Source organism: Microtus pennsylvanicus, chromosome 17 (assembly GCF_037038515.1).
Source record: "Microtus pennsylvanicus isolate mMicPen1 chromosome 17, mMicPen1.hap1, whole genome shotgun sequence".
In the NCBI taxonomy this organism is placed as follows: domain Eukaryota; kingdom Metazoa; phylum Chordata; class Mammalia; order Rodentia; family Cricetidae; genus Microtus; species Microtus pennsylvanicus.
Genome location: NC_134595.1, coordinates 42,731,462 through 42,748,230, shown reverse-complemented (window position 1 = coordinate 42,748,230; position 16,769 = coordinate 42,731,462). Strand labels below are relative to the sequence as shown.

The 16,769-nt window shown below is 40.0% G+C and overlaps 1 protein-coding gene across 2 annotated transcripts in view; it reads left to right on the top strand.

Moving 5' to 3' along the window:
* Positions 1-322: 322 nt before the first annotated feature.
* Positions 323-16,769, top strand: part of Cul3 (cullin 3) — an 83,315-nt gene continuing 66,868 nt past the window's right edge. The window contains exon 1 of one of the 2 annotated variants that reach the window (XM_075952023.1): positions 323-536. In XM_075952023.1, the coding sequence (XP_075808138.1) occupies positions 471-536 (66 nt within the window). In that variant the 5' untranslated portion in view covers positions 323-470. The remainder of the gene's footprint in view (positions 537-16,769) is intronic. The other variant, XM_075952025.1, reaches the window with a different exon arrangement.

Sequence of the window (16,769 nt, the reverse complement as noted above, 5' to 3'; positions counted from 1 at the left end):
CCCGCCTCCCCTCCCGTCCTCCTGCTCCCTCCCCCATCTCTCCACTCTCCGCTCTCCTCCCTCCCTCCTCCCCCCTCCACCCTCTGGGCCGGATCTCGTCTCGCTGAGGCGGAGGAGGAGAAGGAGGAGGAGGAGGACGTTCGGCCTGCGCAGTGAGATGTTTGTCCGTCGCCGCCGCCGCCGCCATCGCGGAGAAGCGCGATAAAGGCAGCCGAGCCCGGCGCGAGGGGAAGCCCGCGGAGCCGCCGCGCCAGCGCAGCCCGAGCCCGAGCCGCCCGAGCCCGAGCCGCCGCCCCCGCTGCCGCGGCCGCCCAGGGGCCGGCCCGCCGCCCAGCCCAGCCCGGGGGCCGCGCCGCCGCCCCCCGCCGAGCCCCGCGGCCGCCCTCCCGCCTTCAATGTGACACCGGCGCCTCGGAGTGCGAGCCGCAGCAGCCGCCGCCGCCGCCGCCACCGGGGAGGGGCCGAGCACCATGTCGAATCTGAGCAAAGGCACGGGCAGCCGGAAGGACACCAAGATGCGGATCCGGGCCTTTCCGGTGAGTCGGTCCTCGGCGCCCGGGACCCGGAGCCGCGGCCGGGAGCCGCACGCGAGGCCGGGGCTGAACTCCGCCAACAGGCCGCAGCCCGCCTCCCCTCCCCCCACGGCCGCCGGTGGCGGGGCGCGAGCCTTCCCGGCAACGGGGCGGCGCGGGCCGGCGCGCTCGCCTCCCGGGCCGCCCCGGGGCCTCCTTCGCGACGGCCTCGGTCTCGGTGTCGCGGCCCAGAAGGGACGCGCGTTGCCGCCGCCGCCGCTCTCTCGTGGGGCGTGTGTAACTTTTGGCTTGTGGTTTCCCGAAGGACCCGGCTTGACTTGGACGGTGGTGAGGGGAGACTGTCCGCCTCTGCCCCCTCCTCAGTCGGGAGCCGTCTCGCTATCCGCCTGCCCCACTCGGTGACAAATGCCACCATCAGCACCGAGCATAGAAGTGTTTATATAGAGCATCTCTGGTCCTGCAAAAACCTCCTGAGCACTTCACCCACTCCTGTTCAGTATCCTCCCTGCGCTCCTGGGAGGGGAGGCACGGAACGAACTGGGCTCTTGGTTTTCCATGTCTTAGCCAAGGAAGTCCTCAATAGTCGCCACGCAGGCTTGTTTTACCTTGTAGGATTTTAGCGACAGCAAACGTTTTCTCAGAAACTTTTTTTTCTCCTGGCGTTACGTTGAGTCATAGGCTTGCGGTGTTTAGTAGATGGAGTGTAACTTTGGATGCCATGCCTTGATCAGACAGCCTGTGGCAGGCAATTAAAACGTCCTGTTGTAACAGGGAAACTGGACGTACTTGCTCATGTCGCCACAGTAACAGGTAAAAGTCAAGTAGACACACCGGCAGGCGAGCAGATTTTTAAAAGTAAAACCAAGGAAACTTGTATGTATTTTTCTTTCCGAAGGGTCATAGCATTCTGTCCTGTGGGAGGGAAGGGGGACTTTGTCATCATTTTTTAAGCAGGCTTTTCTTGAAGTACCCTTTGCAGTGAGGAAGGGAAAGATGACAGTGTGGTCCTAGTTGAGTAACTTTGTCCTGGAGAACTTTAGGGCCTCTGAATTCTTAATATCAAAAGAAAAGTACATATCTGATCCAGAATTGCGAATTTGCAAGGAACGCATTGTCAGTGTGTAGAAACTTGAACCTTTCTGTAAATAAATGGGGTCTTTGTGAACAGGGAGGGTACAATCAGGAAAATGAATTATCTTCATAATAATTGCATTATGAATGATTTTTTTAATAAAAGATTGCACCAGAAAGTGAGAAATACTGGGACGACAGCACTAATAAAAAGTTCACTAGTGTGTTTTCCTTTGTAGTTGGGCTGTGAACTTGAATTTGAGTAATAGTAGTTTTCTTACTGAATCAACCATCCAAGTGACTGTCAAATCTTTCTTATCCCCCTTCCCCCTGCTTCTTTTTTAGGTTTTTGTTTTGTTTTTTTAAATCAACAGTGACACTGGTTTTCTAGGAAATGTTTGCTCTTGGTGCTGTTCGGTTTTGAAGGCTTTGTTGTTTAGTAATATGTTGAAGAGCTTTTATCTGACAAGTTAATATTTTTCAGAGTAACCAGTTCTATCTTTATCAGTGTTCGCATCTCTGGACCTATCTCCCTGCTGGAATCTGTTCTCCTCTCCCATTCCTTCATTGGTCCAAGATATGCTGAGTGCTCTCTACAGGCACTGTTTGTCACTAGGGCTTGAGAATTCATCAGTAGATGTGGAAAGGTAAAGATTTTTGTTTTCTGGAGCTAGTGTTAGGGAGTAAAAGCAGAAGAGAATTTTATTCCATTAGCTGAAGATAATAGTGTGTGATAATACATAGTACTGGAACTGAGATTTTTATTTTGGTTTGTTTTTTGTTTTTTTCCTAGTTAATAAGTAAATAACAGCCACAGGTAGTTCCCATTGAAAATAATCAGCTGTTGTCCAGTGATATTTCATTGACTTCTGGGAGTTGAGTCCTTAGACTGTCAGAGTTCCTTTCATAGAGATTAGTGCTCTTGCGTATAACAGCCCACGTGAACTGCTAGTCAGAAGTTGTAAATAGTATTTCACACATACATAAATAAATAACATTTATTTATGTATGTGTGTGTGTATTCCTACCACTGGTGTATGGTAACACCATGTGGAGATATAAGTTAGTTATAACTTACGGCAGACTGTAGATTAAAAAGTTTCAGTTGCTCATTTCAAATTTGTTGGGGTATTTTTTCCCCCGAAAAATTGATGTGTAAAAGGAATGAATAAGTTTGGATTTGATTGGTTTTCACTGTGCAGTAGTGGTCAGTTTATGGAATAGTTCGTGTATATACATGAGAGGACTTCAGATACAATTTTACCAGATCAGACAGGTACACTCATATTTTTAGTTTGTATTTTAAGTTTGCCTTCACATTATTTAGCATAGTGAAAGTTACACCACACCAGCTTAATGCACAGTTTAAATTTTTTCTGCTCCCCTCCATTTACATTTTTAAGTAAACATACGAAATTTAAGATTACAAATTTCTGTGTACTTTTGACAGTTGACAGAAAAAACGTTGACCTAATTTGTAGACTTTTCTTCATTATATAGAATATAGATTATTTTAAATCTTCTGTTGGTAATTAAAAAAAAACCAATTGTTTGGGAAGGGATGGCTTTGTACAAGTAAGTGTAGGTTTCTGAAGAGGGCAGAGGAGTCAGATATCACCTTGGAGTCATCCTGAGCCACCTATTCCAGTGCTGGGTTCTAGTCCTCTGAAAGAGCAATGGGCACTTTGAACCACTGAGCCACTGATCTGGCTCCTGTTGATAATATTTTGTAAAAAGTGTACACAAAATATCAGTTGGCTACAGAACTTGATTATTATTAAAAAGGGACATTACATATGGGTTCAGGCCAAGTAATTCGTATGAAAGAGATTCTTTCCTTGCTGTTAGCATGTGTTTTCATTCTTGTTCTGTCTCCTGCATACTCTTCCTGGGGTAACTTTTCTGTGAAAAACCGTTCCTCTCTGTATGGTCCAGAAGTTTGTTCACATGGGCTTTAACAGGCATGGCTGGAATTGGAGGTGTGATTCTTGAATGAAAATGCTGTCCTCTGTCATTTACCATTCTTGGCATCACTTAGAAGATTAGGAGACACAGTGAAAGTCACTCCTGTGATGTAACCTGTCTGTTTAGAAAGCTCCCATGGGTCCTGAAAGTAACTTCAGTTAATAGTCTATGAAGCATGCGAAATCATAACAGGGACGACTCTGGATGTAATCTGCTCTGTGATTATAGATGAGTTTTACCTTTGCAGCACGGGCAGCGGATGATGTACACAAAGTGACAGAAATGCTAAGATCATTCATGAGAAACATTAGAGCATGGACAAAGAAGATAAGGACTTGGGGATAGATAATGTCTTTTTTTTTCTATTTCTAGTTACAGTAATATTTGCCAGATTTAAAGAACGTCTTTGAACTTTACAATAGGTTTGTTTCCTAGCAGAGGTGCTTGTTAGAACTGTTTGTACTGTATCTGTAGGAAAGCTAAATAACAGTCTTAATCACACAAACCCAGGAGTAAACTGTTTTCATTCTGTGTCTTTTTTTCTTTTATTTTTCTTTTATTTATTTTATGTGCGTTGACATTTTTGCCTGTACTTTTGTCTCTGTGAGAGTTCCAGGTCCACTTACAGCTGGAGTTACATACAACTGGTAACAGTTATAAGTCACCATTGAACCTGGTTCCTCTGGAAGAGCTGTAAGTGCTCTTAACCCCTGAGCCATCTCTCTAGCCCCTCTGTTATTTTCTTACAGAGAAATTATGGGGAAACATACCAAAATGCTGCTTATATTTATGCTTACAGACTTAGTAGCTTATGTATAACATTTATAGTTTGGAGTTAGTGAAGCTTTGCTTAGAATAAGAGAAGATAAAAAGCGTAATGTTTTCCTTTTTTTAAAAAAAAAATTGTTGTGTTTGTATGGTTTGCCTGCTTGTATGTCTGTACCACTTTTGTGCCTGTTGCCCTCAGAGGTCAGAAGAAGGCATCATCCTCTGGAACTGAAGTTGTAGATGGTGGACGAGCACCATATGGATTCTGGAAACTGAACTTTGCATCCTCTGCAGTAGTAGCAAGTGCTTTTAACCATTGAGTCATCTCTCTGGGCCTCTTACTTTGGTTTTTAATTATGTGTATATTTGTGCCCATGAGTGCAGGTTCCCATGGAGGCAAAAAAAGATCTTGGATTCCGTGGAATTGGAGTTAGGGGAAGTTGAGAACCAAGGGGCTTGGGTATTAGGAACCAGGCTGGGATCTTCTGAAAGAGCAGTGCACACTCTGACTCCTGAGGCATTCAGAAGAGTTGGGAAAATCAGTGTGCAGGCTGAATTTTGTTTGTGTGCAAGAGAGAGAATTGGTGCCTGTTATTGTGTGTGTAATGTGTCTGTGGGTATGTTTGAGGCCAGAGGATTTTGGATATACTTACCAAATGTCTATATTACCTTACTCCCTTATGATCTGTTCTCTCCCTGAACCTGAAGATGGGCTAGCAGCCCATGAGTAAGTCTCAGCGATCCTTCTGTCCCCACCCTTCCATAGAGCTGAGGTTACAGCTTCTCATTCACACATCCTGTGCTGAGCTTTTTACATGGGTACTAGAATCTGAGTTCAGATGCTTACATAGCAAACACTCTTGCCCACTGAGCCATTTTATCTCTTCAACACCTTGAATTTTAAAGCCTATTTGCACAGTAGCATAGTCTAGAAATGTGAAAATTTACCTTTTGGTATATAATACATTAATTAGGAAGTTAAATCATTCACATAAAATAGTCATTTATTTGAAGATCATTCATTCATTAAATGTAGCTTAGTGGTGGTAGTAATAACATCTGTCCAGTTCAGAAAGCGTATAGAATTATGACTAGAAATACTACACTTTTCTTTGTATTATAAATGTGGAGAACTTAGAATAGATTTTTTGTTAACTTTGATTCAGGGTTCTCAGAAGGGTCTTTAGTAGATAGACTTAATATGTTACTGGATAATTTATTTTAAAATAAGTTAATAAAATAATATATTCTTGTCTGCCTGTTGTAAAATGTATTAATAGTAAGAGTCATTGAGATAAAATATGATATGTAATTAATAGATTTATTATGGTTTGACAATGTAGTAGACTTTCTAATCATGAAAGTGATAAGAAGCTAATGATAGAAAATATGACAGTTCCAATAGTCCTACCACTTGGAAATAAAGAATATTAGCATTTTGATGTTTCTCTTTTTAATGCTTCATACCACTGTGTGATTACTTAGTCAAATTCAGTTTTATTTTGTATATTACATTTTTGTGGTTTTGTTTCTTTTTGTGTGGTGGAGTTTGATATGCTAAATAAGTGTTCTTAACACTGAGCTTTTATATCCCCCTCTGTGTATTCTTTTTTTAAAAATATTATTTTTTTTATTTTATGTGTATTAGTGTTTTGCCTGCATGTGCATCTGTGCACCACATGTGTTCTTTGTGGCCGAGGAGGTAGGAATTGAACCCAGGTCTTTCACCAGTACTCATAACCACTAAGTCTTGAACTCCCTGTATTCCTTTTTTAATAATGATTCCTTCAGTACATATGATTATATTTTTGAAACATTTTTAGTCATTGGTTTTAATTTTAATCATTCACCTTCTGTCAGGTATTTGATTGACTCTATCTAGGAAGTTCCTATTTTCTCTGTACAGAATGCAGCTTGGACTCTGCATAATCTATGATTCTAGAATTACTGAGCTGAATAGAGTATATTATATAATGAGTATCCAGAAAGGTAGACTGCTAAAACTTAGTTGAATGCTTTCCAGGTACTGGGCAATCTAAACTTGATTCTTGAAGCTCTCTGCCAGCGGTTTGCAACCTGTGGTGGTTGTGACCTCTTTAGGGATCAAACAACCCTTTCCCTGAGGTTTGCCTAAGACCATCTGCATATCAGATATTTATTTGCATTAAGATTTATAACGGGCTGGGTGGTGGAGGTGCTCACCTTTAGTCCCAGCACTCAGGAGACAGAGGCAGGTGAATCTCTGAGTTTGAGGCCAGCCTGCAGCAAAACCTTGTCTTGAAAAACCAAAACCCAAACCAAAACCAAAACAAAACAAAACACACACACACACACCAAAAAAAAAAAGACAGAAAACAAAACAAAGGTTCACAACAGTATTCATAATAGTAGTAAAATTACAGTTAGGAAGTAGTATAGTATATGATTGGGGTCACCACAACACGAGGGACTGTTTAAGAAGTCACAGCATTAGGAAGGTTGAGAACCAATGTTGTATGCTATCGTAATTTTAATCTGTTTTACGTGCGAGGGTTTGAGAATTTAGTGTGCTTGCGGTTAGTCTGTAAATATGAGAAACTGGTTCTGTTTAATGTGACTAGGAAGCCTACACTTCAAGATTGTTTGACGACTTTGAATCTTGGCCAGATACATACTTTTTTATTTAATAGGTTAAAAAAAGAACTACTTGAGCCTTTTTGTGTGTATGTGTACGTCTCTTGTTTTTCACTATTATTAGTAAGGGTAAAAACTATGGGTAAACCCTGGGGAACTTTTAGTTTTGAAGCATTTGATATATGTGTTAGTTGTATGGCTAAAACGTAAAGAGGCGGTGGTGGCGCACATCTTTAATCCCAGCACTCGGGAGGCAGAGGCAGGCGGATCTCTCTGAGCTTGAGGCCGGCCTGGTCTACAAGAGCTAGTGCCAGGACAGACTCCAAATCGACAGAGAAACCCTGTTTCAAAAGAGGCTGAGAGAATAGCAGTTACAAGTGTGGGCTCTGTAGTGCTGTGGTTTGAACAACAGGTCCACTTCTTTATAGCTGTGCTGTCTTCTAAATTAGCATCAGTTTTCTCTATAAAATGAGAATACTGAAGGAACATGTGTGATAAAGTAAAGCTTAGAATTTAATTAGCGCAGAGTTAACTATGTCACCATTGAGTCATGATTTTGCCATAATCTGAATATTAAAATTGTAATGTTTTTGTAGGTAGATTGAAATTCTGCATACTTATTTAGTGATGTGTCCTCCCTCCATATTTTTATACAAACTCTAGCTTAACATTTCTGAAAGTCTGCAGAACCAATTTGCAAACCACCCAAGAATGCAATCTAAAGCATATAGGGTTGGTATCTCTGGGGTTCTGCACAGAATACTACTGGTTCTTGGAGAGAGAATTACCAGCAGTTCTCAACCTGTGGGTCTTGACCCCTTGGGTCAAGCAGCCTTTTACAGGGGTTTGTCTACAGCTATCTGCATATCAGATTTACATTATTCATAATAGCAAAATTACAGTTATGAAGTAGCATTGAAAATAATTTTCTGGTTGGGGGTCACCACAACATGAGCAGCTGCATTAAAGGGTGCAGCCTTAGCCTTAGTAAGGTTGAGAACCACAGGTTTAAAACACCACCGTCTTTTGTTTAAGTATTATTTTCTTTCTCCTCCCTTTCTTGGTATTGCTCCCCAATTAGTTTATGGTTTTGTCCAGTGCTTATACTAGGCAGCTTTTTGAACCACAAAATGTGCATGGGTAGTGGATGATTGATAAATGAGAAACTGGTTCTTTAAGCCAAACAATTGTAATTGATTAATTTAGTGCAAGTGGTGGTTTGAAATGTTTGGGTATGTAAGTGAAGTCATAGATCATTAATGATCCTGTATCATTTTTCTTAGAAGGGTAATCTCCTTAGTGTTTAGAACAAATTACTTGAAAGTAAGTGGTATGATGGGTTACCAAGGTTTCTAGATTCAGCAGTAGAAGTCCTAGTCTCTGGTACAGGTTTTTTTTGTTGGTTGGTTGGTTGGTTGGTTGGTTGGTTTTTCGCTCTGAGGGGACAGGTTTACCTTAACTTACGCTCATTCTGGGCGCAGAATGCAGTTACTGCGCCACAGCTGTCATCTTTTTAGGCTCACACTCTTGAGAACTATTATTTTCCTTTCTGACCATCTTTTTATTAATGCTTACTCAGACTTTGAGTAACTTAGTGTCTCCTTCATAGACAAATTATCTCTAGTTCAAGTCCTCCCTCTCTCTCTCTCTCTCTCTCTCTCTCTCTCTCTCTCTCTCTCTCTCTCTCTCTCTCTCTTTCTTTCAACAAGATTTCTCTGTAGCTTTGGAGCATGTCTTGTAGCTCTTGTAGACCAGGCTGGCCTCAAACTCATCAGAGATCTGCACGCCTCTGCCTCCCAAGTGCTGGCATCATTTTAAAGGTATACGCCACCACCATCCAGCTAGTTCAAGTCTTACTTTTATCCATTACATGTCAGAATGTTTATTTGTTTAAATTAAAATGCTTATGTGTTACTGATGTGAATCAGATAATGGATCTACAGTAATAATTCTGATCTTGTTGCTGATGTGAATCAGATAATGGATCTACAGTAATAACTCTGATCTTGTTGCTGATGTGAATCAGATAACGGATCTACAGTAATAACTCTGATCTTGGCCGCCATGCATTACAGTAGCATCCTCTCTCGGGCAATATTGGCTAATAGAAATCTTAAAACACCTAACGTGATACAGGACTTTTAGAAAATAATAACATCATAAGATGTGTTTAATACAGATTTTATTTTCTGTGCACATGTGTTAAACCATGAAGATCAGAAGAGGATGTTAGATCCCCTGGAACTAGAATTCTAGGTGTTTGTGACCTACTTGGCATGGGTGCTGGGACGCAAATTCCAGTCCTGATTATTGAACAGCAAGTACTATAAACTGTTGGGCCTTTTCTCTATCCTTCATACCAAGTTCATACACAAAACTTTTAGAATAGTACTGGAGGACAAATAAGCATTATAAGCAGATACAAGCAGTTGCTATGTCATTATTGTTCTATTTTTTGGTTGGTTGCTTCTTGCATTGTATTCATGACCTCAAGGAGACCAAACTATAGCATTGTCATTATCTCCTCTGTTACCAGTTGTCCCATTATTCTTTTTTTTCTGCAGAACAAAGACAAAAAGATTAGCAAAACCCATCTTGGATGATACCACCTATTTGCCTTCATTGCTCATGTTTTCTAGGCTGTGATGAACAGAAGAAAATTGAAAGACAGTGGTCACTAATTTAGACAGACGCTCAAAGCTTTTGCTATTGGAAAGCATTCCTTTTAATGTTTTAATGCCAACTGAAATTCTGAAGTGATTAAGTAAAATTTGTTGATTTGACTTTTATATTTTTAAGATTTAGAGTCTAGAGGAAAAAAAGAGAGAACTTTTTTTTTTTTAATGAGAAGTGCTGAGCAAGAGAACAAAATCGTCAAAGGGGAGAAAATGTAAGACTTTGTGGAGATACTCTAAAACAGCAAGGCAACATTACTAAGAGGGATCCTTAATACACTGCTTGCAGTTTATCTCTAAAGTAGCTCTATTGATATATCCTCTCCAAGTAATGAACCTTGTTTTCCTCTTTATGTCCAGGTACTCTCCATCTCCAACAGAGAGAAGTCATTTCATACGATCAGTAAACTGCTAAGTGTTGAACACCTACTTTATTCTGGATTTTGTTTTAAATATTTTTGGCTGATCTCAAATCCTAAAGACAAGCTTTAGTTGACATTTTTCCTCTTGTTTTAAATCCAGTTGGGAGTTCTCAGAGAACTACAAATGTATGTAATATTATATATACACATAGAAAGGGTAGAGGCAGAATTCATATCCAAGTGTCTGACTCAAAAAGAATGCCGTTTTCCGTTAGACTACCAGGGCTGTCCATCCTTTGGACATCATTACATGGCATTCTCATCTGTAGAAGTATTAGGTCATATTCATAGCTGTCCTAGCATGCATGCATGCAACTCATGGGACCCAGGTTGATCTTGCATGTGATACTACATATTTATGTTAAGTGTTTTCTAGATTCTGGAATAATATGCTTTCTCAAAAGAAATATACTGGAAAAATAATTCCAAGTTGGTTTAAATTATTGGCTGATAGCTGGGTGGTGGTGGTGCATGCTTTTAATCCCAGCACCCGGAAGGCAAAGGCATGTTAGTTCTAGTCTAGACTAATCTACAAAGCAAGTTCCAGGACAGTCAGGGGTACACAGAGAAACGCTATCTTGAAAAAAAAATTGACTGGTGACATGTCTAGGAGTCCTGGGGCTTATCCAGTGTATGCAGCACAGTGTAGTTTATCGTGTGTACTTAGAAATACTATTACTTGCAGTCAACATGGTTAAATTACTTCGAAATAAATTTAGAGTATAAATGAAATGATTTTAAAACAAAAGGATTAGAGAATTCAGTTAATACTTCTCTTAGTATTTGTGAATGAAACATGAAGTATAGTTTTTTGTTGTTTTGTTTTTTTTCCCCTGTGGCATGGCTGAGAAGTTACATCTTCTCAGATGAATTTTTCTTTTTTATCATACCAGTCCCAGTTCCTTCTCCCACCTCTCCTCCCATCCCCCCCCAACACCTTCTTCCACCACCACCCCCCATCTGCTCCTCAGAGAGGGTAAGACCTCCTGGGAAGTCAACTAAGTCTGTCCCATCATCTCACCTCATTGAGGCAAGACCAATCCCGCCCCCCTGCCCTTCCTAGGCATAGGCCCCCTGAGTACTTGTGACAATGGTGTGACTTGGGAAGTATGTGGAGCCACTGGCAGCGGGACTATGATCTAACCCTAATGCATGAACTTATTTATGGAGCCCACTCTCTATGGAGAGATACCTTGCTCAGCCTAGACACGAAGTATAGTTTTTAAATGAATTAAATTGGCCAGATTTAACTATTTTCTCCTAAAGTATTTTGTGGTGTTTGTTTATGAACATGTGCATGTGTGTATGCATTCTTGTGTAATGCCAAGATCCAAGTTTGGTGCCTTTAGTCTCTTTTCCACTTTATTTATTTATTTAATTACTTATTTATTTTTGTTTTTTTCAAGACAGGGTGTCTCTGTGTTACAGCTTGTCCTGGAACTCACAGAGATCCTTCTGATTAAAGGCATTTCCCACTGCTGCCTGGCTTCTACTTTATTTTTTGAGATAGGTTGTTTTATGATGTAGGTGGGTCTTCTATCTATCTGTTACTTTCATTGGTTAATTAATAAAGACAACTGCTTGGCCTGATAGGTCAGAACATAGGTAGGCGGGGAAGACGTAACAGAATGCTGGGAGGAAGAAGGCAGCGAGGCAGACACTATAGCTCTTCTCTCCAGATGGATGCAGCTTAAGATCCTTCCCGGTAAACTACCACCTCCTGTTGCTACATAGATTATTAGAAATGGGTTAATCAAGATGTGAGAATTAGCCAATAAGAGGCTAGAACTAATGTGCCAGGCAGTGTTTAAAAGAATACAGTTTCCATGTAATTATTTTGGGTAAAACTAGCCCGCAGCTGGGAGCCGGGTGGCGGGAAGCAGCCCTCAGCTCTATCTACAGTTTTAGTTAGGGTTGCTATTGCTGTGATGAAACATCATGGCCCTAGCAATTAGGGGAGGAAAGAGTTTATTTGACTTACACTTTCTTATCACTGTTCATCATCAAAGGAAGTCAGGATAGGAACTCAAACAGCAGAGCTTGAGTTTGGAAGCCATACAGGTTTTGCTCATCATGGTTTGCTCAGCTGTTTTCTTACAGAACCCAGAACCACCAGCCCAGGGATGGCATGCATAGTTGGCTGGGCCCTCCCCCAACAATCACTAGTTAATGAAATCCTCTACAGACTCACTTACATACAGCCCAACTTTATGGAGGCATTTTCTCAACTGAGGTTCCCTCCTCTCTGATTCTAGCTTATGTCAAATTGACTTAAAAAAAAAAATAGCCAGTACACAGGCACTTTCATTGAACCTGGAGCTTGCTGATAAAACTGTGTTGACTGGCTAGAGAACTCCAGAGATACTTTTGTCTCTACCTTCTTGGCACTGGGGTTACAGGTATGCATCATCACACCCAGCCTTTTACATGAGTGGTGGGAATCCAGACTTGGTCCTCATGTATTTTATGGACTGCACCATCTCCTTAGCTCCTGATTTTAAAAAGTTTGGGAGGACTGTCTTACTAACTGTAACAGCAGACCATATATGAACAACTTAAAAAGAGCAAATACTTATTTTCTCATATTTCTAGAGGCTGGAAAGTCCATGATCATGATATTCCCAAATTGAGTTTTCTGACAGGCTGTTCATTATTCCCAAGATGACACTTGGATGCCACATACTCCAGAGGAAAGGAATGCTGTTTCTTCTTTTGACCAAAAGCAAAGGGCTAAGATGGGTTAACTCCCTCCATCAAGTACTTTTATAAGGTTACCTAATTTTATCCATGAAGGATCCACCCCTATAACCTTTATCCTGTAGGACTCAGTTCTTAGTATTGGTTTATTCTTTGACTTAAGAGCTTTGGAGCAGACACAAATACTCAAACCATAACAGGGACTTTAGAGAAAATTGATTATTAATTTAACAGATGGGGAGTTTGGAGACCAGACAAGGAGATTTCACGTTGGAATTTGCACCTTGATTTGTGGAAGAATTACTAACATCTGATTTTTTTTTTAATTAAACACTTGTTTCTGTGTACCAGACTGAAGTATGTAGCCATAATGATGTGTTGTTAATACAGGCCTTGATTTTGAATTTCTCAGTATGGAGAGGCTTAATAATTTGAATTGAGGTGATACAATAGATGGACCCTTGGGCTCCTTCATTGCTCTTACTAGTTTTGTGGTCTTTGATATGCCACATATTCTGTTTTGTATTTTATAAAATGCAGAGGTTTTAATTTGGGGTTTACCTTAGGCACATTTTACTTCTTTTTCTATGTAAATCTAGGAAATAATGCTTGTCTGATCTTGGAATTTGTGTAAAACATTTTGTCTCACGTGACAGACATTATTTAGCCTTTCAGAGGATTTTTCTCAAGTGTATTCCACTGGTGGTGGTTAAGTTCTCATATGAAGCAGTGAGAAAATTAGCTAATTTCCTGCATGTGTCTTTTTGTGACCTGACAATTTTAAGGTAAGGCTAAGCGGATTCCACAACACAATCTTTGTAAGAAATGTATGTGGTGGGTCGTCTGTCATAACTAATTACAATTAGGTCCATTCAGAAACCCAGCTAATAGTAGTGGCAGATTACACTTTCATTTGTTTCTCCCTTTGCTTACATGTAATTGATTTTCCATTGTAACTGTTATTCGGTGTTGTCTTACATTTGGTAGAAGTTTTATTTAGGAAAAACTCTTAATTATTTAAAAAGCTAGTGATTTCAGCTAAAGGGGTAAATGATAATGTCATTGTTATTAAAACAACTGGCTTTAGATTATAGGAATATAAACTTAAGTTATGCATTCATGTATTTTCTTTTGTAACAGCTACTATAAGATTCTGTATTTTCTGAAACTATGAAAACAAGACTGTTAATGAGATATTGCCAGCTTTGTGCTTCAGTGGGAGGCAGTCTACTCACCTACCATTTATACTGCATTAGTGTTACAAGTAGTCTAGAAATGACTTAACAGTACTGGGATGATTTATGTACCCAATTTTAGATAAGAGGCTTGAACATTCTCGAAATTTGGTATCTCTGAGGTTTCTTGAATCAGCTTTTCACAGATGCTGGGGACAAATGTACTTACATGATTCCATCTTGCTATGGTCATGTTGGATTATGAAATGTTTCTCATCTATAAAAATCATTCAAAAATAATTGAAGTAGAATTGTTAATACTAGTAAGATCTATAAACAAATGGGCTTTGATAGACCAGTCTAGAAACTTAATCTTGTTTTTGAAAAGTAAGTTCCAAAATTTCCAGATGTTTGGCATGATACCTGAGCATCCCACTCATGTGTTGAAAATTGAAATCTGAGCATAATTGAACCTCCTAAAAGTAGCTGTCTTATAAGTGAGGCCAATTTGGTGTAGATACTCTTATTTAGTGTTTTTGTGAAATTGTCCCAGGCTGCTGTGCTATAATTGATAGTTTTTTCTCCTCATGACATAAATTATTGAGGTGATTTTCTTTTGTTGTTTTGTTATTTTTGACTTGGCAGACTTTTATTCCCAAATGGTCCCTATTTTAAAAAGAAAGCATTTAAGCAAGCATAAATGATTTTATACTCAAAGTCAATAGGCAATGCTTTCTTGTTTAGTAAAGGAAGAAGCAAATTTGCATTTATTAAGCAAATGCTATATTCTGTGTGCTTTCATAAATGTTTTTAATTGCCACTCAGTACATCATGTTTCTTTTCTTCACCATAAACAGATGAGGAAAGCCAAGTTTGGAAATTTTAATAACTTGTTTACTCAATGTCTTTATCCTATGCTCTTTGCCTCAACGCTTGGATCTTTGACTTTGTTTCTGATGGTTCACATTACTTAAGAGATTAGTGCTAGAAAAATGAGGTTATTGATGATATTGTATGCCATTGAATTCTGTCATCATCTTTCCTTTATTATCATTAGCTAATGTCACTAGTCATTATGCCATGTATATGTATATGTGTGTGTGTGTGTGTATATGCATAAACACATAAATAATGGGGCATACAATAACAAAGGAGGAGAGACCACTAGGCAGAAGTGTTTATAGTCTAAGTGGGAGATTCCTTAGTAATTAGTGCTTCTGTCGTAAATGTTAAGAATCCTGTGATTCCTCAGAAAAGTATACCAAGAAAACCTTGTTGAGGCTGAAGCTTCAACTAAGCTTAAATATTTTCCTTGTTTATTTATATATACATTAGCACACACACACCTCTGCCCTGTTGCATATTTCTGGTATTCACAAGAGACTGAAAACTCCTTGTACTTTGTACATAGTGGATGCAAAAATATGGTGTAATTCTACCCAAGGTTTTAATAATTACATCACCTTCAAGTTGTATAAGTATGTAATAGACATCTTTTCAAACTCAGACCTTTGGGAGATATGCCATTTGAAATAGTATATGATGTGGGAGTGTCATATATCAATCTGTTGATTTCATTGGTTAAGCAATAAAGAAGCTGCTTGGCCCTGATAGGTTAAAACATAGGTGGGAGGAGTAAACAGAACAGAATGCTGGGAAGAAGAGGAAGTGAGCTCAGAGAGACACCATGCTCTGCTCTCTGAGGCACACGCGGTGAAGCTCCGACCCAGGATGGACGTAGGCTAGAATCTTCCCGGTAAGACCGGTGCTACACAGATGATTAGAAATGGGCTAAATTAATATGTGAGAATTAGCCTAGAAGAGGCTAGATAGAAATGGGCCAAGCAGTTTTTAAATGAATACAGTTTGTGTGTTGTTATTTCGGGCATAAGCTAGCAGGCGGCCAGGGTGCCTGGGACACAGCCCCGCCGCCCTTATTACAACAAGTATAGATGAGCATTATAGTTTTTTAAAGACAGCAATTTTTATTGCTATTGCCTAATGAGGGAATTACAAAGTATTTAATAATAATTATATATCTTTCCTTTAAAAAGAAGCTTTTCTTGTTGAAGGAATTTATTTTTTGTAGCTTGAACTTCTTGGGGAAGGACACAATATATTTATAATTACATTTTGTGGTGTGTGTGTGTTCGTGTGTAAACATGTACATTGTCCTCCTAAGGCCTTGGTTGCAAAAAACTCCTGAATGGGAAGATCTGAAGAATGTTGACTTTTGGTGTGGCCAGGGAAAAAATCCAGGAGAGTATGGTACCTGAACTGGGTTCAGAATCATTTAAGAATCAGATTAAGAAAGGGGGAGTAGGGCCGGTGAGATGGCTCGGTGGTTAAAGGCTCCTGCTACCAAGCCTCATGACCCGAGTTCAGTCCCTAGGACCCACACGGTAGGAGATACTTCTTCCTGCAAGCTCTCCACTGATTACATATACGTTCATCCCTACTCTCCAGACATGCACACATAAACGAAATAAATCAAATGTAAACAAACCAAACCCACTGGCTAGGAGGTGGATAGAGCGGGGTTCTGTGACTGGAAACACATTAAGAACCCTTAACTGCCTCTTGAAGGATGTGTTTGTCCCTTGAAAAGGTATTCCTTCTCCATCTTACCCCAGAAAAGGGTTTTGATAGGAAGGATTGTAAGATTATGCTTCTGGTTTGTAAAATTAAGTGACTTATAATGCTGTGACTAAACAAAAGAAGAATACAGAGAAAGGGAAGATTGGGCATGTGTGTAGTGGTGAATTTACCTGGAATGTACACATGGTTAGAACTTTCTGGAATTGGTTGGAAATATGAGTATAGGATCTTTAGGTTTTGGGGTAAAATTTG